The 24080-nt window shown below is 37.4% G+C and overlaps 1 protein-coding gene across 1 annotated transcript in view; it reads right to left on the bottom strand.

The window, feature by feature from the left end:
• The window catches only part of LRRC63 (leucine rich repeat containing 63), a 41931-nt gene extending 22444 nt beyond the window's left edge, over positions 1-19487 (bottom strand). The window contains exons 1-5 of the mRNA XM_027116119.1: positions 19403-19487; positions 12271-12948; positions 11725-11793; positions 8431-8591; positions 1820-1918 (exon numbers count right to left, since the gene is read on the bottom strand). Coding sequence (XP_026971920.1) covers positions 1820-1918; positions 8431-8591; positions 11725-11793; positions 12271-12948; positions 19403-19487 — 1092 coding nt within the window. The remainder of the gene's footprint in view (positions 1-1819; positions 1919-8430; positions 8592-11724; positions 11794-12270; positions 12949-19402) is intronic.
• Between the last annotated feature and the right edge of the window lie 4593 nt (positions 19488-24080).

The following is a 24080-nucleotide window of genomic DNA, read 5'->3' as shown; positions in this document are numbered from 1 at the left end:
TGATTGCTATTTGCATGATATATCTTTTCCTATACTTTTACTTTTAACCTCTTTGGATCTTTTACTCTTAAGTGTATCTCCTTTAGACAGACTATCACTGGGGCTGACAAACTGTATTTTTTTATTGGATTGTTTCATGTATTAACATTTAATGTTATTATTGACATGGTTGGATTTACATCACAATTTCACTTATAGTTTTCTAAATGTCATGTCATTTTTGTTCCTCCTTTACTGTCTTCTTTCGCATCAACTGGATATTTTCTAGTATAACATTTAAATTAATTTAATGATTTTTTCCCCACTGTATTCTCTTCAGTTATTTTCTTAGTGATTGCTTTAGGGATTGTAATATACACCTTGACTTACCAGAATCTACTTCAGATTTACACTAACTTAATTCCAGTGAGATATGGAGATGTTGTTCCTAGATAGCTCTATTCCCTCTTCCTTTTTTGTACTATAATTTTTATACATATTACATCTATATATGTTACAAACGTAACAATACATTATTATAATTAATTACTACTGTACGTGATTTTGTGTCTTTTAAAGAAGCTAAGAGAAGAAAGGAGACCAAGTATATATTTATATGGTTTGTTATATTTACCATTTCTGCTTCTACCTTTTCCTGTCCTAAACTATTTCAGTAGGCTCTGTCTCTGCCAGAGTCTACCATCTTGAATTTTCCATGAAACTTGTCCAATCACCACATGTATGCCAGCCTCTAGTCTTCTATTCATTTCACTTACACTATGCTAATAACTTGGCATCATTTGCCTACCCCTAGTACGGCCCTTCCAAGCCTGGATATTGCTATTTTCATTGGAACATTTTATCTATAGCTGTACAACACTGATCTGCATTTTAATGGCAAGTTCTACTTATTTCTATCACTTTAAAAATGAGCGCTTTATATTTTACACCTGAAAATCTCCCATATGGTTATACATTCTGCTTGAGTGGTTAGAGTATTCTTTGGCAGATGCACAAGCCTCATATATGACTGTTTAGAAGAAAGGTTAAAATTAATGTGAAGAACTAAGATCCTGTATTCCTTGGGAATTCTTGTCAATTTGTCTTAGTCAAATTAATAAAACTAGTGTGATATACTAGAAAAGAAGAAATAACTCTTCTAGTGAAAATAAAAACACAATATCATAGAAATTATGGAAAATATATGTTTCCAATACTACATGTTTGAAATAGAAAGCAAGTCAATTTGCTAGAAATTAATTCACTAAAAGTTAATACTCTGGAAATCAATTCACAAAACAACAAAACACCCTGTGACCAATGAAACAATGACTAAAGACACTGAAAACATAATCTGTCCTAATTACTTATAATGACTTGTTTATATAATGACATTGAATCATCTCACCCCATATCTGATTATCCTTGGTATGTTTTATTAAGCAGAATATCCTATTTCAGCCTATTGTAATTAAAACTTGTTACAACATCATATTACTTTGTCACTAAACATTGCCTTTAAAGCTTCCAATTAGCATGGATAAAGTATATCTTAGGTTTTATTCAGAATCAGAAAAATAAATAATTTTATATACGTTGTACAATTATGAGAACATATTTGAGAGCCTGACCATAACACAGTCTTTGGGGATTGTGTCATGGGACTTGCTAAGAAAAATGTACTATACTTTTGGTACTTCTAAAAATGAGCCTTTTAGGATACAATCCAAAATATATTTATTTATAGTAACTCCAGGGTATCATAAGTGTCTATTTTTAAATTATAATTATTAATAATAATAAATTATGACAATATATACAATAATAAAAATGGACTCACTTCTGTGGGAAAGTAACCGATGTTATTATATGATAAATTAAGATATATCAATTGGAAAGCCAAAGATGTTAGGTCTGGACAATTCAGGAGAAAAAAGCCCTAAAAGAAAGTGACAAGAGATAAGAATTATTTACCATGCACAAAATATTTTATACTAGTGTTTAAAAAAATGAGCACATAATCTAAATGTGTGACCTAATAACAAGCCTATAATAATCTTCCATTCATTTATTTTAGTCTTTCATGATAATAATTTCTTAAATATGTAAAGAAAAAAATAGAAAAACTAAGTATTTACATCTGTAATAAATATAGTGTTACATGTGTGAAAGGCATTATTTCAGTTAATAACAAGCAAACATTTATTGACTGTCCACTACATGCTGAAATAAGTAATTAAATATATTTTATATTTAATTCTCTTTACCCCCTCTTTTTTTCATGTTTCTACTTCTATTTCTCTGTTATCTTTCTATTAATCTAACGTCTTCTTAAAATTTCTTGCTTAAATATGCCAATTTCTGATTGAGGAAAACATATGCTTTTGTTACGGACTAAATGTTCATGTTCCCCCAAAATTCATTTGTTGAAGCTCTAATCCCCAACATGATGGCATTTAGAAGTGAAGTCTTTGGGAAGTAATTTGGATTAGATGAGGTCTTAAGGATGGAGCCCTCACGATGGAATCAGTGTCCTTATAAGAACAGTGGACCAGAGATCTCTTTCTCTCCACATGTGAGGATACAGCAAAAAGTCAGCTGTGAAAAAGAGAGCGCTCACCAGGAACCAAATTGGCTGACACCTCAGTGTCAGACTTCCCAGCCACCAGAACTGTGAGAAGTAAATGTCCATTTTTTAAGCCACTCTATGGCATTTTGTCATAGCAGCCCAAATTGACCAAGACATGCTTAGTGCCCCCAGTATCTTTAATATTCCAGGAAAGTTGGTACATTTGTTTCTTAAGTATCATAGAATCAGTAGTGTTCAGCTGAATGAACCAAGGAACTCTAATGCTGAAGGATCAAACCTCAGCTTATAGTGAAGGGAGGCATTGCTACCAATGCATTGGGTTATGGCATGCACTGTATGAGAGAGATGAGGTTCATGGCTAAAGAATCTTAGAATTGACAGTACTGGTTTCAAGACTAACCTCTTATTAAAGTATCAATATTTGTAAATGTCTAGATGTTGGTAGAAATATACACCTATAGAAGAGTAGGTGTTCTTTCTTCCTGTCACTAAACATTCATCTCTTCTCGACATAACTAGTAGTACACTAAACTATGTAGCAGGAAAGTGTCTGTCACAGTCTGTAATCATTCCACTAAGTGTGCTCAGATAACTAGTGCCTTTACATTTTCTTCTGCCTGGAAAACTCTTCCCCCATCTATTCCCATGAAGTATCTTCTCACTTCATTCACAGGTTGCTTATAGGCAGCTGTCTGCTCGTAAGTCATCACATCCTATCACAAATAGCAACCTCTCAAACCAGTGCCCCATTGATGGCTTTCTGTCCCCTCCACTTGCTTTATTTTTCTTCATAACTCTTATCACCAGAGGACAGACTATATATAAATGTATGTATGTATGATCTCATCCCACTAAAGTATAAGCTCCATGAAATAGGTTTTTTTTTTTCTGTTTTGCACACTGATACATAATGAGATACATAGTTTACCACTGGGTACATAGTGGCTTATTAATAAATATTGGCTGAATGAGTGACTATCCAGGACCTTCTTATTGCCTTATGGAATCCCAGGAACCTTCACTGTGGATATACTATGAGGTCTGCCCAGCATAGGTATGCTGGATCTCTCTTTTACCATCCCATCATAAAACCTGTTTGCTGCAGTTACCATGATAAGGATGTGAAGAATTAAACAACACCAAGAAAGTGGAGGCTTTCTCAAGCTCTTGAATTGCTCTAGCAACATTTAAGCATTGATGCACTGAGTCTGTATTAAATTAATCAGTACATTTTTTTGTGTAAATTCTATTCATGTAAAATCTGTTTCCTTAATAAGTCCATGAGATAGATTAGAAGTTATTACTTTTAATTCTTTTATATCATCCCCACAGAGCTCAGGATTCTACTCTGGAGTCAAATATTCTTTTAAAATAATATTGATGACTGTGTAAGTAGATGTTTCTCTTGACTAGCTCCATTTAACTCTTTAGAAGATATACTCTTCCTCGATTTAAAGCAGGAATCAGTGAGCTACAGTCTGCCACCTGTTTCTATAAATAAAGTTTTATTGGAACACAGCCACACTCTAAGTTTGGGTGTTGTAATATGGCTGTTCTTATACTACACAACAGAGTTGATTAATTGTGACAGAGACCATGTAGACTTCAAAGTCTAAAATTTTACTTATCTGTCCCATTACAGAAAAACTTTGCCAACCTCTGACTTAAAGTAATTCACTTTGGGACTTCCCTGGTGGCACAGTGGCTAAGAATCCACCTGCCAGTGCAGGGGACACAGGTTCAAGCCCTGGACCGGGAAGATCCCACATGCCGCAGAGCAACTAAGCCCATGCACCACAACTACTGAGCCTACGCTCTAGAGCCCACGAGCCACAACTACTGAGCCCATGCACCACAACTACTGAAGCCCGTGAGCCTAGAGCCCGTGTTCCGAAACAAGAGAAGCCACCACAATGAGAAGCCCATGCACTGCAATGAAGAGTAGGCCCTGCTCGCCACAACTAGAGAAAGCCTGTGTGCAGCAGTGAAGACCCAACGCAGCCAAAAATAAATAAATTTATTTAAAAAGAAATAAATAAATAAAGTAATTCACTTCAAAACCAGATAATCTGATTTTTTCACTTATACTAATGGGCAACAGCCTTGTTTCAAACCAGCCCTTCAACTAAAACCAAAAATGGAAACAAACACAACACAACAAAGACTTGGAGAATGACTAAAGTAGCTAGGTCTTAAGAAGCCAAAATTCCAGAAAGAAGGGAATCTCAGGGTGTTAAACACAGCACTCAACACTATTTTTCTCCAAAAGTCATTTGCCTAATCCAAAGCTGTGGTGGCGAACTATAGCCAGTCTCACAGGGCTAGGGAGACAAAAATTGGAATTCAGGGCTTCCCAAGGAGAAGGGACTTCAGACGTGATATGAGGTGGCTAAAAGGCTACAGCCTTAGGAAAGAAGTTTAACAGGAAATCTCTACCAAAATTAAAGTCCAGCATTAAACCAGCTGATTTTGATTAGATTAAGATGAACATCCCCTAGCCTCTTTGCCTGTCAGAAGCAACAATAAAAAAATTTTGGAAGAATATAACATTATCTATGGCCTCAAATTATTTCTACACAACATCTATCATGCAATCAAAAATAAAAAGACGTGCAAAAAGATACTTGGACAAAAATCAAGAGAAATGATAGACCATAGAAATAGGCCCATGGAAGGTCCATATTTTGGATATGTCAGATGTGTTAAACAAAAAAAAAAGTTAACTGTGATTAATAGCCTCGAAAAATCAAATTATAAGATAAAGAATTTAAAGTTCAAAGAAATTAGATTATAAAAGAAACCAACCAAAATTAAGGACTTGATAAAGGGTTTAACGGCAGATTTCACAAAGCTGAAAAGAGAATGAATGAACCAGAATTTAGGTAAGAAGAAAATGCTCAGAATAAAGCACAGAAAGTAAAAGGGATACAGGAAGAGAGTAAGGGATATATGGGACAAGATGAAAAGGCCTAAGATACATGTAGCTGGAGTCTGATAAGAAGAAGACAAAAGGAATGAGACGGGAGCAATATCTGAAGAGATAGTAGGAGAGTTACACAGGCATCAAACAATGAGTTAGCAAGTGTTCTTCCTCCTCTGATTTCTGAAGGAGTTAGCCTAAACTGATATTATTTCCTTCTTCATTGTCTGATAGAATCACCAGTGAGGCTGTTTGTGCCTGGAGCTTTCTCTGTGTGAAGGCTCTTAATTAAAATTTCAATTAGGTTTTTACAGGTGCAAGACTTTTCTGATGTTCTAGTCCTTGTTGTGTCTGTTTCAGCAAGTTGTGTTTTTCAAAAAATTTTTCCATTTCATCACAGTTGTTGCATTTATTGGGAAAATGTTGTTCTTATTATTTCATTATTTTCTATTTTAATGTCTGTAGGAAATGTGGTGATTTCCCCTTTTTAAATTTTGAATTTGGTATTTAGTGTTTCTTTTTTTCTTAATCCTATCATGGATTTAGCAATTTTATTAATTAATTAACAAAGGATATTGATCTGTAGTTTTCTTGTGGTGTCTTTATCTTCCCTTGATATCTGGGTTATACTGATAGCATAAAATGTGTTATATGTTGTTGATATTTTTACTTGTTAAAAAATGTATTTGGTCATCTGAATGACCAAAATATATTTCTCATATATAGTTGGACTTTATCCATGGTTCCTCGCTACCAGCTCCCAAAACCCTTGGAATTTCCTGAACAATAAGAGCAATGGGAGCATCTTTTGTCATAATACTTAATTCTCTTATCTTCAGCTCCTGAAATTGCTTCAGAACCATAAAGGCGAAATGGGTGTCTTGTTATTCATAACAAACACCTTTCCACAACAACTGGATTTATGTTGGTGAGGTGACTTTTGAAAGGGGCTGGGTGTCAGAAGAACCAACCATGTGATTAGAAGGTTGGAACTTTCAGTCCCCTCACCTCTGAAGAGGGAAAGGGATTGAAGACTGAGCTCAATCAGCAGTGGCCAATGATTTAATCAATTATACTATTAATGAAACCTCCATAAAACCCAGAAGGACAGGATTTGGAGAGCTTCCAGGTCTGTGAACACGTGGAGATTTGGGGAGAGTAGCACCTGGAGAGGGTGTAGGGTCTCCACACCCTTTCCTCATACCATGTCCTATGTTTTTCTTCATATAACTGTTGATTCACATCCCTTAATATCCTTTGTAATAAACCAGTAATCAAGTAAGTAAATAGCTTTCCTGAGTTCTGTGAGCCACTCTAGCGAATTAATCAGGAGGGGTCGTGGGAATTTCTGATTTATAGCCAGTCAATCAGAACTATAGGTAACAACTTGTGATTGGCATCCTGAGTTGGAGGGGGTCCTTGGAACCTCCAGTCTGTAGCTGGTTGGTCAGAATCACAGGTAACCACCTGGGCTTGTGATTGGCGTCTGAAGTGTAGAGCAGTCTTATGGGACTGAGCACTTTACGTGTGGAATCTGATGTTATCTCTGGGTAGATAGTGTCAGAATTGAGTTGAATTGTAGGACACCCAGCTGGTGTCCAAGAACTGTTGGGTGATGTGGGATTCCCGCCCCCTCCACCAGCACAACAGTGGAATTGGGTGGTGTTCCTTCCTCCTTTATTTTCTGGAAGATTTAGAGAAGTATATATGTTCCTTTTTCTTTAAACGATTAGCAGAATTCACCCATAAAGCTATCTGGACCTGCACTGTTCTTTGTTGGGAGGTTTTGATTATTTATTCAATCTCTTTACTTTTTATAGGTCTGCTCAAATTTCTATTTGTTGTTGAGTCAGTTTTGGTAATTTATGTTTTACTAGAAAATGTTTCATTTCGTCTAGGATATTTAATTTGCAGGCATGCAGTTGTTCATAGTATTCTCTTATAATCTTTTCTGCTTCTGTGAAGCCAGTAGAAATGTTTCCATTTTCATTTCTGATTTTATTTATTTGGACCTTCTCTCTATTTTTTCTTAGTCTAGCCAAAGGTCAACTTTGTCATTCTTTTCAAAGAACTAACTTTTGGTTTCATTGATTCTCTCTATTGCTTTTCTATCCTCTGTTTCATTTATCTCTGTTCTAATCTTTATTTCCTTCTTTCTGCTAATTTTGGGTGTAGTTTGCTCTTTTGTTCAAGTTCCTTAAAGTGCAAAGTTAGGTTACTTATTTGAGATCTTTCTTTTCCACATACCCCTTCCCCACACACATCCAGTACATCTCCCGACATCAACATCTCACACACCAGTATATTTGTCACAATCAGTGGACTAACATTAGCACATCAGTATCAACATAAATCTGTAAATTATGTTAGAGTTCAGACCTTTTGTTGTATATTCAATGGGTCTTGACAGATGTATAATGAAATGTGTATCCATTATGACAGTATCATACAGAATAATTTCACTGCCCTAAAAATCCCCTGTGTTCCTCCTATTCATCCTTCCCTCCCTCCCTCCAAAATCCCTTACAACCACTGATATATTTATTGTCACCATAGTTTTGCCTTTTCTGGAATTTTTGTTGTTGTTATTCCACGTTTACTACATTTCTGCCTCCTTGGTGTTTAATTAATTTTTTGTAATCTGTCATGTTGATTCCTTTCTCATTCCCTTTTGTGTACATTTTTAAGATAGTTTCTTAGGAGTGGTTACCATGAAGATTACGATCAGCATCCTAAATTTAAAACATCTAGTTTGGATTGATACCAAGTTAACTTCAACAGCACACAAAAGTTTTGTTACTATACAACTCCATTACTCCCTCAACCACCACCACTTTATGTTGTTCCTTCAATACCATGGAGAATAACCTAAGTTAGGAAACCTAAAACAAAAATGACCGATAATACAACAGGAAGTTGCCATTGAGAAGACGTAGTATACCTTAAGATTAAGTGCATTTCTTCCATGAATTTGACAGGTTACTATGGCCATCTTGGTCATGGCTGTTACTGTTCCATAGCGTGTTGCCACAACAGCCTTAAAACCTTCACAATGTACGATATGTGACACTGAGGTTTCGATTTTTCTAGATTTAATGCTACCTAAATAAACAAAACAAGACAGGAAACGTAAATGTGTCATCACTTAGAGTGAAAGTTAAAAGGTATTCATGTTATGATAACAGTAAGTCATCATAAATAGGTTACCTGGATGCCTCCTTTGGAAGAGATTCCCCATAACTTTCACCCACCCAACCTCATGTTGGAGATTCCCTATAACCTCCATCCACCCAACCTCAGTTGGTTCTGTTGGCCAAACATTTTAATATTAGATAGCAGACTAATATTAGATAGCAAACTTTTCTTCCCAAAAGAAAACCATAAGCTCATAGATTTCTACCTCAATAATTTAGATTCCATCAGTCTGAGTCTTGTGCTATATGTAAAAACATCTTATTTTATGATGAATTACATAAACAACTTCTTTCTTCACAAAATGAATAAAGGACATCATATAAGCATATATCAGATAGAGATCATATCCCAAGGAGAAATCTTGCTTTTTGCTTTAATATCGCATTGATGCATGATTCAAATACCCTATGTAACTAAGCTCTTCCCTCAGTTTAAAGACCTCACACAAGAAAGGGGTGGGGGGAAGCAGACAACTCAGGAGTAGCCGAACAGCGACCACCTACATTTACTTTATCACAACCCTTGTGGGTTTCCCCTTTTGTCAAAAATGGCATGTTCAAGCACACACCCAGGTGTGGCAGGAAAATATTTTGAAATATATTTTACACTCCCAGCCATTCTTGCTGTATTACTTGCTGCAACATATTTTATCATCTGAATAATTCTTATACCATTGCTTCAATGAGAAGAAACGAGGCATCCTAGACCAAAGAAAACAATGTTCAGTTGTTAATTTCTAAAATAGGCCTTTGTGCCCATTTCAGGTCAATCGATGTGAAAGTTAACCACAGAATGAAGAAAGATGTATGATGTGATATGGAGATTCCTTGTCTTTTGGGAGGGAATGGAGCAAGAGGAATGGAGAATGAGTTAAGAATTAAGTCTGTGGCCTGCTTCCTGCCCACCCACACTTATGGGCTAAGCTCAAGCAGTTGATTTTTGAGTGAAAAGGAGGGAGATGGAGGTGCAGAGGTGGTTAGAAATTCCCTGAAAGATCTCTGAAGGATCTCAGGATGCTTAAACTTCCCTGGGAACTTTTCAAAGAGGGAAACACCAGAGTGGAATAAACTCCCTAAGTCAGAAATGGTAACATGACTGGTTTAGGCCTATGATGTGGAGGAGACCCAGTGGTTAATTTATGTCACAGACAGGGATAGGGAACTGCTGGAAGGGTAGTGTGCTCAGAAAGTCTTATGGCTGCTGTAGTTAATGATACTACAGTGTATATTTGAAAGTTTCTGAGAGAGTGAAGCCTAAAATTTCTTGTAGCAAGAAAAAGTTGTCAGGTGATGGGTATTAACTGAATTTATTGTGGTAATCCTTTCACCATACTGTATATTCATGTATCAAATCATTATATCGTATACCTTAACTTTATACAGAGTTGCATGTGAATTGTATCTCAATACAACTGGGGAAAAAAGAGAAAGTTTTATGTCTGGAGTGTTCTTCTGTGTATAATCTCCTACTAAACACATCTGTGAATCGTTAATTTGTTATATTACTTTTTCTGTTCTAAAATTTTATATGACTCTAATTTTTAAAAGCAGAAATTCCAGTTCTCTGATAAAATTCTTCAACTTTTTATTTTCTTCAACATAGTAATCATAGTTATTTTAACATCCTTGTTTGAAAACCCCAATACCTGATCCTATGGTTCTCTTTCTTTTGCCTCTTTCTACTGGTTCCCAGACCTTTTATCCTGTTTTCAGGATGCCTTGTGATTTTTAAGTTTAATGCTGGACATTGTGAATGAAAATTTTAAAGGGTCTGGATAATATTATCTGTCTCTAATAAGTGTTAGGTTTTCTTTGACTAGGCAGGAAGTACCACTTTGATTTATCAAGGATTGGTTTTGAGTTTTGTAGGGGATAACTATTTTAGTTTTGTCCTTTCTCCTAGAGCATCATTCTTATTCCCAAGGCGTAGGTCTTCTGGGTCTGCAACTGAAAGCCCAGTGTGTTTACTAAGGCCCCTTCATTTCAGCAGAGCTTGACCTCCAATAATTGCCTTCTGTGCAACTGTCAAAATCTAGGCGCACTTCCTTAGCATCTCAGCTGATGGTTTCTGCTGTGTTTCTTAGCGTATTGTCCTGTACATGCCCAGCTTAGAAATCAGCCAACACTCTTAAGGGAGTTTGTATGCAGGTATTTGAATTCCGTTCTCTCCTCTCTGATATATTACCCCTCTATCCCAGCTATCTTGTCAACTCTGACGTCTGACTGCTATCTCTTCAATCCAGTAAAACTATCACCTTCTTTCTACCTGTGCCCTGTTCGCCAACACCACAAATCCCCTCAAGAAAAAGCCAAGGTAAATGTACAGCTAATTCAGCTTATTTCAAAGATGGTAACCACTCAAGTCATGCTTGCAAGGGTTACTCTCCAGTAACCTCAGTGGTTATTTTATATATTTGTGGGCAGCTTTAATAACTGATTTTGGTGGGAGGGATTGTCCAATACAAGCTACTCAATCTTGGCTAGAACCAAAAGTCATTAGGTTATTTCAAAATCTGAATCTGATCATTCTAATAGCTGGAACTTCTGTGGGTATGTTTCTACTGCTTACTGTTGCTGCTAGTTTTCATTCATTTTGTTTTTCTTTGTGTACCTGACAATTGTGAATTGTTTACTATACACTGTATTTGTGAAATCGTTTATAGAAATAGTGTGAGACGTAGGATGATGTAATCTTTCTCTAAAGATGATTTCTCATTTGTTTCTGCTAGGTAACTAAGGTCAAAGCACTTAAAACAGTGCTGGCACATGGCAAGCAGTTAACTGTCATGATTGCATGTCTATCTTCTCCATCCAGATTAAGAATACTCCATCTTATATGTTCCCAACATCAGTACAAAGTTGGGTTTATAGTCAACACTCTAAAAATAGTTGCTGAGTAAATAGCTTAAGGAATGGAAAATGAGGTGGGACATATGTGTGAATCACACACATATACACAAACACACAAAATCACAAATACTTTTATGGAGAGATAATCATATATACAATTTTTAAAAGAATGATATAAACCTAGCATTTACCTTCACATACGTTCAGCATGCTTTGCTTTGGGACACTTTCTACACGTTCATATTCTCTTACATGACTTTCTAGGAAAAAAATTTAAAATAGGATAATGTTTAAATTCGTGTAAAAATTCATGTTGAGGGTATTATGACTTCATTATAATTGTTCATCTTTTAATGAATTGAAGTTATCCATGGAAAAGTGCCCATGAAGGCATCCATGAGCACTGGCATTCTGCTTCTAGAGTTCATCTAGACCACCTTACAGACGACTGTTCATTCACACTCCTCCTTTATGTGAGCTTTTCTGATCCTTTGAACTGCTTTATCTGGTTCCCATCACCACCATCTGGGTGGAGTTCCCAGTTTGCCCTTGGCAGACCTGCAAGGTCAGGATTTCTGCTACTGCATTCTGCCCCATATATTAAATGTACAGGTGAAAAGGGATCCCACCATCCCATTCTGCAGACCCAAGGGGGAACCACCATATGCTTGGATGCCTTCTCTCCCTTTTGCTCTACTTGACCCCATTATTACAGACCATGTTCAGACTGGATTTACCTATCACAGACTGTCTTAGAGGTTTCCTTGGTAAAACTGGCGTCGGTGTGAAAATGGAACCTGGAAAATCTTTAATATTTAGTGTCACCGTACGACATTGTAAACGGTCAGACTGCTGACTTTCAGCTTTAACAGGTATAGTCCTCGGTACAGGGATTGGCACTGTTGCACTTAAACGTAACAGGGGCTGCTTAAAAGTATAGGTACTGCTCATTTGTAAAAACTGGTCAGAATGAACTTCCTTGAGTTTGGGAGTGGGCACTGAAGAAGGGGCACTTGGTAGTTTGGAGAACTCTGAGGAGAGAATCAGAATCTCTTTTAAAATGTTAGCATAAATATTTGTTATTTTTAATGGCTCTTCTGATTTTCTGGAACTTTCCATCTTGCTTGTTTCTTTCCCAAAAATTCGACTTGAAGCTGAACAACACTTGGGAAAAAATATGGAACCAGTAGCAGTCTCTGGAATGTGCCAATAGACATGCTTAGAAGATTTTGTGGTTGTTGAAATAGTAGTCACTCTTTTTTGTACATGATGATCAAGAAAGAGATTTTGAATATTAACAGGGGGTTGTGACTGATCTCTTGGAACATCAGGAAAACTAGTTTTATCTCTTTCAAATGAAGCGGTTTTATCTGGAATGAACCGTACACGTGGTAGCTTAGTTTCACCAGTCTTTCCTAAACCAGAAAAAAAAAAATAAGGCAGAATTAGATTATGTTTATCAAGGTGTCAGGGGCAGAACTATTAACGTCTCAGCATTCATAGCTTTTCTTTATCCACTCACCCTCTCTCACCTTATAAAAACGTTTCTGTATACACTCACTCAGCTATCAGGACTTCTGCTTACCTTACTGGGATAAAGTTTGCATGAACAATTGGAGAATCAGGAAGGCTAAATTATACTAGATTTAGAAAGAGTAGGGGGCTACTCCTGGAAGAACAGAATGGATGAAGAAGAGTAGGACATAAAGGGAGATTTTTGAGCAGTTGCCACAGAAAACTCTGGCAATATGGAGAGGTAAAAATGACTCAGTGAAGTTTCGCTATTTATCATTATCACTTCCTCATTTGAAACTTCTTTGAGCAAAGATTTACATTTCTTTTCAAAGCCAGATATCAGACCAAGATGGCTTTGGAACATGATAACATGCTGATACTGGCTACAGGGTACCACGAGTTCACTCAGGTTACAACCAGAAGTATTCTTGTCTCTCTTAGGTCCAGAAAATGCACTGTGCCTGCATTCTTAGGGACCTCACTATATCAAATCGTGCTTTCTCTTTCTTCTGTGACAGAATGTTAGATAACATTTTTGTCCATCATCTCAGTTGAGTACAATAAATGATGAGGACTTCAGCATTCTGATGAGAAGATAAGAGATTCATTAAGGCAAGATTTGCAAAGAGATGGCCAAAACAAGCCCAAGTCTCACCTGTTGTCTGTATATGAGAGATGGCTAGAGGTTGATCTACATTCGCAGAGAGGATTTCTTCTGAATTGAGCTATTGGCGAGCTATGTGTTTCTCCGATCTTCCCCTCCTTGTGGTGGGTAGAGGAGGATTTACCCTGACCTCAAACCAAGTGAGGGGGATTCTCAGAGAACCATCTACAGAGCACAGGAGTGTATGCCACAAGGAGAAGATAACATCTCATCATTCCCTGCCATGGTTCCCCCAACCCCCTTATACCTACAGAGTAACAGAAATGTATTGGCCCTCCCATTGCTGTGTCGCAACTTGTGTAAGGCAAGAGAATCCTTGAATCTACTTGACCTCTACCTTCTGGCATTTCAGGGGGGTACAGAGACTGATGACGGATTCTCACCTTCACTCTTAACTCCTTAACTCTTTCCCACTCCTAGCCACACCTATGAAGATACCAGAAACTATGAGTTGGGGAAGAGAAGTAAAAGAACAAGATGGACGCATTTATCATGCCCCTGTTTCCCTTGGCTTGTCTAAAAATTAGCAGACCTAGTCTGAGCTGGGAGAAAGGGCAAGGTTTAATTACATGCTAGATGAAAGTATTGATTTAGATTGGACTTAATATCTAAAAATGAGACAAGGCTAATAGATGAAAGTGACTAGAAAAGCCTCGGTAGAGAGATGTGTGCCGTGTGAGTTTAAAGAGCAGTAGTAGGAGAAGGATAATGTTTGCTTCCTGCTTATATGGAACTTATCAAAGCTAGCTCGTTCCATAAAACGGTTACACCACCATGTTCAACTTTCCTTTCTCTCTCTCTCATATTAAAACAAAACATAACATGAGCAAAATCTAGGTGATGTTAGGTGTGGCAGTGACTTTTATTCTTAATGTATTTTTTTATTGGAGTATAGTTGCTTTACAATGTTGTGTTAGTTTCTGCTGTGCAGCAAAGTGAGTCAGTTATACATACACATCTATCCACTCCGTTTTTTTTTAGATTATTTTCCCATATAGGTCATTACAGAGTGTTGAATAGAGTTCCTTGTGCTATTCAGAATGACTTTTTAGATATGACACCAAAACAACAATCCATGAAAGAAAACATGGTTAAGTTGGACTTCATTAAAAGTAAAAACTTCTACTCTGTGAAAGACATTCTTAAAAGAATAAAAAGACAAGCCATGCACTGAGAGAAAATATTTGCAAAACACTCATCTGTTAAAGGAATTGCATCCAAAATAAAGAGGTCTTCAACTCAACAATAAGAAAACAAGCCAATGAACATAGCTACTCCAGCTTTTTTTTCTTTTTTTTTACATCTTTATTGGCGTATAATTGCTTTACAATGTTGTGTTAGTTTCTGCTGTATAACAAAGTGAATCAGCTATACATATACGTATATCGCCATATCCCCTCCCTCTTGTGTCTCCCTCCCACCCTCCCTATCCCACCCATCTAGGTCACAAAGCACGGAGCTGATCTCCCTGTGCTATGCAGCTGCTTCCCACTAGCTATCTGTTTTACAGATTGCCAACAAACACATGAGAGGATGCTCAACACCACTAATCATTAGAGAAATGCAAATCAAAACTACAATGAGGTATCACCTCACACCAATCAGAACGGCCACCATCAAAAAATCTACAAACAATAAATGCTGGAGAGGGTATGGAGAAAAGGGAACCCTCCTGCACTGTTGGTGGGAATGTAAATTGATACAGCCACTATGGAGAACAGTATGGAGGTTCCTTAAAAAACTAAAACTAGAACTACCATGTGACCCAGCAATCTCACTACTGGGTATATACCCTGAGAAAGCCATAATTCAAAAAGAATCATGTACCACAACGTTCACTGCAGCACTATGTACAATAGCCAGGACATGGAAGCAACCTAAGTGTCCATCAACAGATGAATGGATAAAGAAGATGTGGCACATATATACAATGGACTATTACTCAGCCATAAAAAGAAATGAAATTGAGTTATTTGTAGTGAGGTGGATGGACCTTGAGTCCGTCATATAGAGTGAAGAAGTCAGAAAAAAGATATTACTGTATATTAACACATATATATGGAATCTAAAAACAAAAATGGTTCTGATGAACCTAAGGGCGGGACAGGAATAAAGACGCAGACATAGAGAATGGACTTGAGGACACTGTGGCAGGGGTGGAGGGCGGGGGATAGGAAGCTGGGACGAAGTGAGGGAGTAGCCTTGACATATATACACTTCCAGCTTTCTTTTGATTAGTGTTAGTATGATGTATCTTTCTCTGTCCCTTTACATTTCATCTATCTGTGTTTTTATATTTAAAGGAAGTTTCTTGCAGACAGTATATAATTAGCTCTTGTCTTTTATCTACTCTGACAGTTTCTGTCATTTAACTGGTACACTTACACCATTCACGGTTTAGCGAATTACTGACATCATTGGCTTAACATCTACCACATTTGTAAAGTTTTCTATTCATTGCAGTTGTTTTACTTCTTTGTCTTTTTGAAATCTTCCATTCTTTTTCTGTCTTTTCTGGTTTTAGGTGAGAATTTTATGAGTCAGTTTCTCTCCTTCAGTTTCATTCCTTTCTTAGCATATCAATTATACTTATAAAATTTTTAAAAAAGTGGTTGCCCTAGAGTTTGCAATATACATTTACAGCAAATCTAAGTCTACTTCCAATAAACACTACACCGCCTAATGGGTATGGCAAGTATCTTTTAACAGAATAGTCCCAATTCTTCTCTCCATTCCTTATAACACCGCCGTCATTCGTTCCATTTATCCTTGTGCTATAATCACCCAGTACATCGTTGCTATTCTTGCTTAGAACGGAGACCTACCTATTAGATCAAGTGAGATCACTTATCCTTCTCTGACACTCTTCTTTTTTTAGGTAGACCTGAGTTTCTTTTGTTGCTCACACGGTGTGGAATACTTTCTCTTACCAACCAATTTAAATCATTTTCCTTTGCCAAAGTCTACCTTAAACCTTATACAATCCATCCTTCTTGATTAACACAACCCATACTTACTGTTCTCATTACTTAATTAGGCAAACATTTAACACCTCACATGTGCTAGCTGTACACATAGTGCTGAGGGGACAATCACACAGCACAAACCTTACTACCATCAAAGATCTCATGATTTAATATAGAAACTAGGCAGGTAAACAGTTACACTAGAGAATAAGAGCTCAGTAAGGGGGTAGATAGGGGGTACTCTGGGACCATAAAGGTAAGCACTCTGACTGGGTGCAGAGAGAAGAGGTGCTTAGGGAAATCTGCCCAATGAAGATATCTGTCTTCTCAATTTAGACTTCCCTATTTTTTTAATTTTTATTTATTTATTTATTTTTGCGGTACGCGGGCCTCTCACTGCTGTGGCCTCTCCCGTTGCGGAGCACAGGCTCTGGACGCGCAGGCTCAGCGGCCATGGCTCACGGGCCCAGCCGCTCCGCGGCATGTGGGATCCTCCCGGACCAGGGCACGAACCTGCGTCCCCTGCATCGGCAGACGGACTCTCAACCACTGCGCCACCAGGGAAGCCCATAGACTTCCCTATTTTTTGATACATTTCCCCATCCCCATGATTTCTTTTCTTTTTCTTCTAGTACGTTAAAATTCCACTTTTCCAATAGACTCCTCTGCCATCAAAAACTACACGGGTCTCCTCTATAATTAAACATATTTCATTTCACTTTCACTAATTCCTCAAGTCTTAGTGCACACCCCATTCCTGCCCCAGGGTTTCTCACATTTATGAAGTACTACTGTCTGTACCATTAATTGGGCATAAATTCTGTGCTCTTTGTATTATTATTTAAGGTACTTACTGTATGTGTATCTCATCTTTAGAGTTTAACTAAAGTTCTTGAAAAGTCCTGAAAGGCAGGGACCAGATCAATCGTGTCATTCATTCCCTACAGCGTTTAGCATTGTATGCAAACTGCAGGTATTTATTTCAGGTTTTTATTTCAGTGTTTGAATATTCATTTTTATAAATTGTATTTCAGTCATTTTAAGTATTCATTCATTTATTCGAGTATTTTGAACATCTACTATATGCAAAGCACTCTGCCAAGAACCTTTGGAGACACAGGATTACTAATAGTTAAGGTCATTGAATCTCCATGTTGTCAAAAGCAGGAAGGCCCCCCCCCCCCACAAAAAAATTATCCAGCCCCAAATAGCAAGAGTGAGAAACTCTGTACTAGAGGATAAACTTCAACCAAAAGATAAACAGAAAAACGACAACCAAAGAACTAGTAGTGAGCAGTATATCTACATAACTGTGGGTATTATTATTACAGAACAGATTGTAAATGCAGAAATGTAGACCATTATAGAAATGTAGAAATGATATAACAAAAGTTGGTAGGGAAAGTGAGAGAGGAAATTGGATGTAACATAGGTATGTTGATTGACACATCTTTAATAGCCATGGATCAAAAGGTAATGATTTAGCATTGTAAATCAAGTTAGACTAGGCACGTTTTAACAGTATAAATGTCGACACTAAAATAATTAATATAATCAACTAAAATCAGGGGGTAGAGGAGACTGAAAAGGGGAAAGAAGAGGAAATATGCTAATTTTACCATTGCTTATAAGTAAGGAGTTAATAAATACCATATACAGAAATAGAGGATTAAGGGTATTATATAAAGTTATAATCATAAAAGTGGCTCATCTTTACTTCACAGCACTTATCACGGATAATTTTACATTTAGTTGTATGATCATTGGATCCCACCAGAGGGTAACTAAGAAAGAGGAGTGGCAGACTTGGTTTTGCTCACTATTATATCTCCAGTTCTTAGCACTGTGCTTATAAGTACACTCTGTTCTCATGATTTGTGGCAGTTCTGTTCTCTAGTCTCAGTGAGCACTGAGTTATCCAACACTGAGCCATTACTTCTTGGGAAGATACGGGGTTAGGTTCCTCCAAGCCTCTGGTCTCAACATTATCAGCAGCCAATCAATACATAACCTTGTTTTATATGTGCTTCTATTTCAAGACACTTTATTTAATATAGATCGTTCATTCATTAACATTGAACTCTCAGCCAACAACGCTGTAACTCAGGCCTGAAGGTAGCTTCTCTAAGGCATATATTTTCTCCATAAGGCACATCACAGCCTTCTTGTACTGTACTTAGGGGCTATGTTAGACTGTTAAATCACCAACAGAAAGTACAGAATTCAGAAAGCATGGCACTAACTAGACCAGGAAAAGGGCAGTTATTTGTAATATGAGAGCTAAAACAAGAAGGCACAGCCATATCTTTCTTTGACCTCAGGGGGGAACATGTGTGTTTTCAATGCCCTGCATGTGTCCGAGAATTATCATATATACCCGCCTCCTGCACAGTTTCACTATTATAAAAGGACTGAGAAAGAGCTCTATATACTGCTCCAAAGTGTTCTTCATGGTATATTTTGGAGCTAAAAAGACAAAATATAGTACAGTGTACTGATTCAGGAGTTACAAATAGATTCTAGCAGTTAGGTAAATTCACTCCTACAGAATCCACAAATGATGAGGATAAACTGTACTTGTAGAAATGAATTGGATGTTACCATCTTACAACAAACATTTGTAAGTTGCTGGTTATTAGTGAATGTCCTTATTGCGATTCTGAGCTGTGCAGGTTGAGAGACTTCTGTAAAAAATAAAGTTAAACATCTGAGTAATGCACATACCTGCACGGGCTTTCTTCTGACATAAAGACAGCTTAGGGAGATTTGGAGGTAAGGGTCTTCTAAGAAGTTGCGGATGGTTTTGCATTTTACTAATAAGCACTGTTTTTCACAGCTATTGAGAATTGAAAAGTTTTTGAATGTGTTTGAATTGTTGCTGAAAAATAATTCATTCGAATGCAGATTACATCCTAATGAAACTTGTTCTGCACTAATACTATACTGGGTCCAAGCAGAATTCCTATAAAAGGAAAAGAGGGGAAGAAAATAATTTCTTAAAACTTCTAGAAAGAATCTAAATAAAATTTAGGTTTATAATTAATACAAAATTTAAAAATACATATACTATTACCAATCAGGATCATTCTAAAATTTCACGTTAGCAAAAAGTTCAGTCAGTGTTATTTCAGCTAGTAAATACTGATTTTCCAGAACAGTAGAACTGACACTCATCTTTTTTCTACCTCCAAAATATTATCAATTTATAAATTTGGAAAGAGTTTTTGGTCAAAAAGGTGAGGAAGTCCTTCCATGGCCTCTGAAAACCCACAATACCTAACTCTTCACAAATAAGTTGTTTCCTTTCTGTAATAATGACCTATTTTAAATTTCAACCACTACACTCGGGCCATAACTATTTAACCCAAAAATAAAATGGTCTTAAGTATAATGAGATTTTCCAGGATCGCGGTCCCAATTAGTACTGTTTGAGAAATGACGCCAGAAGATAGAACCAAATATGTGTGCTTAGTCGCGACAATATCAAAGTGACTGGGACATCACTATTCCGTTGACAGTCTAGGCGGGTACGCTCTGGAGCTGCACAAATGGGCCGCTTTATCCCCCCAGGATGACTTGCACACAAGCACTCAAGGTATGCTTCCTGGTAGTACGTCCCACTTGATGCCTGTAATTTTCCGTTCTTATTATTGGAAGAGATGCTTGGAAACGTTGGACTTGTACGCTCTCCTTTAGGGCAATCAGCTGCTTCTCAAAACAATCAGCTTTTCCTTTTTTTATCTCCTCTTCCTGGGAATGTAGGCAGGTTAAGGGCAAGTGAGCTCGCAGGTCTTCCCGCGGTATATGCTGTCCGGAAAGAAAGCACTCAGGCCACCCTCACCCAACCGCCAGGTGCGACCAGAGGCCAAGGAGACAGGCCCTAGCAACCGGAAGCCGATAAAAGCGTCCTGGCCGCCGGATGCGCAGGCGCAGAGGGGAGGGCGGGGCCGGGCGGGGCCGGGCGGGGAGCGCACCCGCCTGCGGAGCACTGCGCAGCGGGTCCCGCCCCACCGGGCGGCGCGCGCCGAAGCCATTCGCTTTGCCCAGCCGCTGTGCCGGGCTGCAGGAGAAGCCCGCTCCACGTGCACCTGCTGTACGGAACCCCGTGGTGACAATCGTTATTACTGTTTTTATTCTTAATGACAATGACCACTATTATGTATTTACTTTCCTCGCTTGCAAGGTGCTTAACTCGGGTGTCTGGGGTCCAGGCTGGCATTCTTTCATGCTGCACTTCTGCGCAGCCGGGTCCCGGGGCTGATTTTACAGGGCCCCCGAATAGCGAACATTCTGTTTTGTTTCTCTTCCTTTAATGCAAGCTGTTTTGTCTTTCTGATCCTTTAAAGTGCCTGGATGAATAGGAAATGTGTAGGCATAGGGGCATTAAGGATCCAAGAAAGCTTTAAAAGAAGCCCATTTCTCACTGTCCTAGTTATTTGTTCTGACTATCGTGTTGTGACTTGTGTCGTGTGTCATGTTGTTGATGAACCTGTACGTACAGTGATCGATACGTCGTGTGTGTTTGCATGTATGCGCATGTGTTTCTCTGGAGATTTGATGGAAAAAGTGCGAGAGAGAAAACTCATTAGGTAGGTGTGTAAATCCCAGCTCAGAAAGTGAAGTAGATGGAGCTACCTTCCAGTCTCGTGTTTTGTTTTGTTTTGCTTTATTTTGTAAGTACAAGTGTAGGAACTTTAGTACAGTTGTTGGAAGATGAGACTTGTGTGTAAATCTTTGTAACTCTGGGATCTTTCAAGATTTACTCCCTAACCAAGTCTTCCTTTTTCTCCTTAGGAGCAAGCATATATTTTTAAACAGTCAGTGAAAAAAGTGGAAAAGTAAAAAAGTATTTCATCAGACTCTGGGAAATATTCTGCACCTTGTTTTCCTTTGTATGTAGTTTCTTTTCCTTGTAAGATAACTATGTCCCAATTAAGCTGCTGCTCAACACTATGAATTTATTCCACTCAATCGACTGCATAAATTAATTAGCTTCTCAGAAAGCTAAGAAAGTTGACAATAGGCAGATCCGTTTGCTAGGTTTTGTCTCAAGTAATATTTGTTGTGCATATTTTGTAAGTGTGAAAAATGTTTATATTTTTAACCATGAAAAATATTTATGTTCCAATAGATAAATTGAGTCAGGTTCCTATCCTCTTAAAATTTGCTTGAACCGTGAGAACTACTGGGATTCAGTTTTACTGACCAATGCTTGGCCTTTAAAATTTGGACTTAGTATTGCATAGTCAAAATCAAAGCGATGCACTTATCAATAGTTTTTTTTTAAATGCTTTGTCACACATGGAATCAGGCATCAGGCTTCATTCCCTGCAGATTTCTTCTAGCAAAAAGCAGGCAGAAACTAAGGCTGTTTAATATGTAACCTCCTTAGGTGTGAATATTTTGTCTTCCACTACTTACTACTTCTGTTACTTAGCACCAAACATTTAGGTAAATGAGATCGTGATTATGAAAATTCAGTTCATGGCTTGGTGTGTTTCATATGCATATATCAGTTTTTCTAACACAGATTACATGCTTCATCTATGGAAATGATGTACAAGTGCAGGCCGGATTTAGAAAGTACACATCACATTCAATTTGGATTCTTTTACTATTTTTATTTAATTTATTAATTTTTAAATTTTGGGGGGAATATTGCTACCTCAATCTCCTTTCCTTTTTTAAAAATAATCATGTCTCTTTAAATAATACAACTCCCTCTGATTTTACGGGTCTCCTTCACCTGATGTACACTACAGTCGTCCTTTTTGTTTGTCGCATTAGCTGTGTGATGAAGCTTGTCAAACTGAACCACAGCACTTTAGCAGACTGTATTAAAGAGGCCACAGTAATGGTGAGCGCCAAGGTTGTATACATTCTGTGTTTTTTTTTGTTTTTTTTTAATGTTGCTAAAATGAGATAAAAGCCTTATGCACCAGCAACCCTACGCACCCTGCAGGTAATGCTATTGATTTTCCTAGCGAATGGGGAGTACTTGGGGAATCTCAGATTTGCTATTGGTGAAAGGACACAGCTCTGTTGGAATGGTGTAGAAACTGTTGCTGGAAATCTTCTATATATAGAAAAACTATTTTCTATATACCGCTCTATTTGTTTGTTTTCCTTTTAAACAGGATGGAGGTTTACAAAATAGTTTGGTCAGTGTAGATTTAATTTAGCATTCTACTTTATGGAAATAACTGCAGTGATCTGTATTTTTGTGCTCATATTAGTTTTTTAGAAGTTCTTTTAAAAAAAACAGTTATTTTTGAGAGCACATTGAATAAACTGTTGAGTCCCCAGGGTAAACCAAGGCACAAAAAGCTTTTGAGAAAGAGGTATTTTCTTGATCTGAGTTTACCTGTTTTCTTATATATATACTGAGAAATGTCTTTACTCTTCACCAGTCACAGTGGCTTAAATGTATACTTTTGTTTCATGTGTTTTCATGCTGCTGCATAGAGAACAATTTTATATTTTCTTAAATGTTAATAAAGATATTTTGAAGAAGCTGCTTTTCTTTTTACCTCTCCTATCTCATTGCAAAGGCAAAAACTTCGTTTCTGTTCTTAATTATTTAGGGGCGGGTTATTTAGTTTTTCCTTTTTGTCTTTCATGATGATAGTCCTGGGATTTTTTTCAGAAAAATCATTATTAATAAGGAAAGGTCATGCAACCTGCATCATAGAATTAAGAAAAATTCCCAGACATAGTGAAAGAACAATGTCTATCTGTTATAAAAGCATATTCATGAATTCAGCCATTCATTCCAGAATGATTTATTGGAACCTGTGTGTAAGGCTCTTTGCTAGGTGCTAAACTTTAAACTTTATTAAAACAACATGTAATGATTCATTTGAGGCTTTATAATTTTAGACATTAAAATGAAAATTTAAATCTTTTCAGTCTTTATAATTATGACTACTTGAGGTTTTTAAATTTTTTTAACATTTTTTTATTATGTTGCTTGGATAGAGTACTGTTATGTATTCACAGTACCCCGAACACTTAGGAACAGTTCTGTATTTCCTTAGTTTCAGTGATTGTTTTAGACTGTCTGCGCCCAGCTGATACTAGATATCTGTGTATATTGTATGATTGTGACCTTCACCAAAAAAGGGTAGATAATACTTGTTTCCTTAATGTTAGGTTGACTAAGCAACATTGCCTTTCATGCTGTGAGTGATGAAATGTCAATGGTGGTTACTTACCACGTGGAAGGCACTGGTCTAAGTGTGGATTTTATGTTTTATCTTACTCCACAGTTCTCACGTTAACTGAAAATTCTATTACCTGCATCATATGTCAATCCAAGGCAGCATAGCTCAGCTCGGCTGGGTTCAAATCCCTGGCCGCTACTTGATAGCTCTGTGCCCTTGGACCAGCTACTCAACCTATT

This window comes from Aethalodelphis obliquidens, unplaced genomic scaffold (assembly GCF_003676395.1).
Source record: "Aethalodelphis obliquidens isolate GAN/ISIS:26980383/991018 unplaced genomic scaffold, ASM367639v1 scaffold16, whole genome shotgun sequence".
In the NCBI taxonomy this organism is placed as follows: Eukaryota; Metazoa; Chordata; class Mammalia; order Artiodactyla; family Delphinidae; genus Aethalodelphis; species Aethalodelphis obliquidens.
Note: the sequence above shows the minus strand (reverse complement) of the source record. Positions and strands in the feature narration are given on the sequence as shown.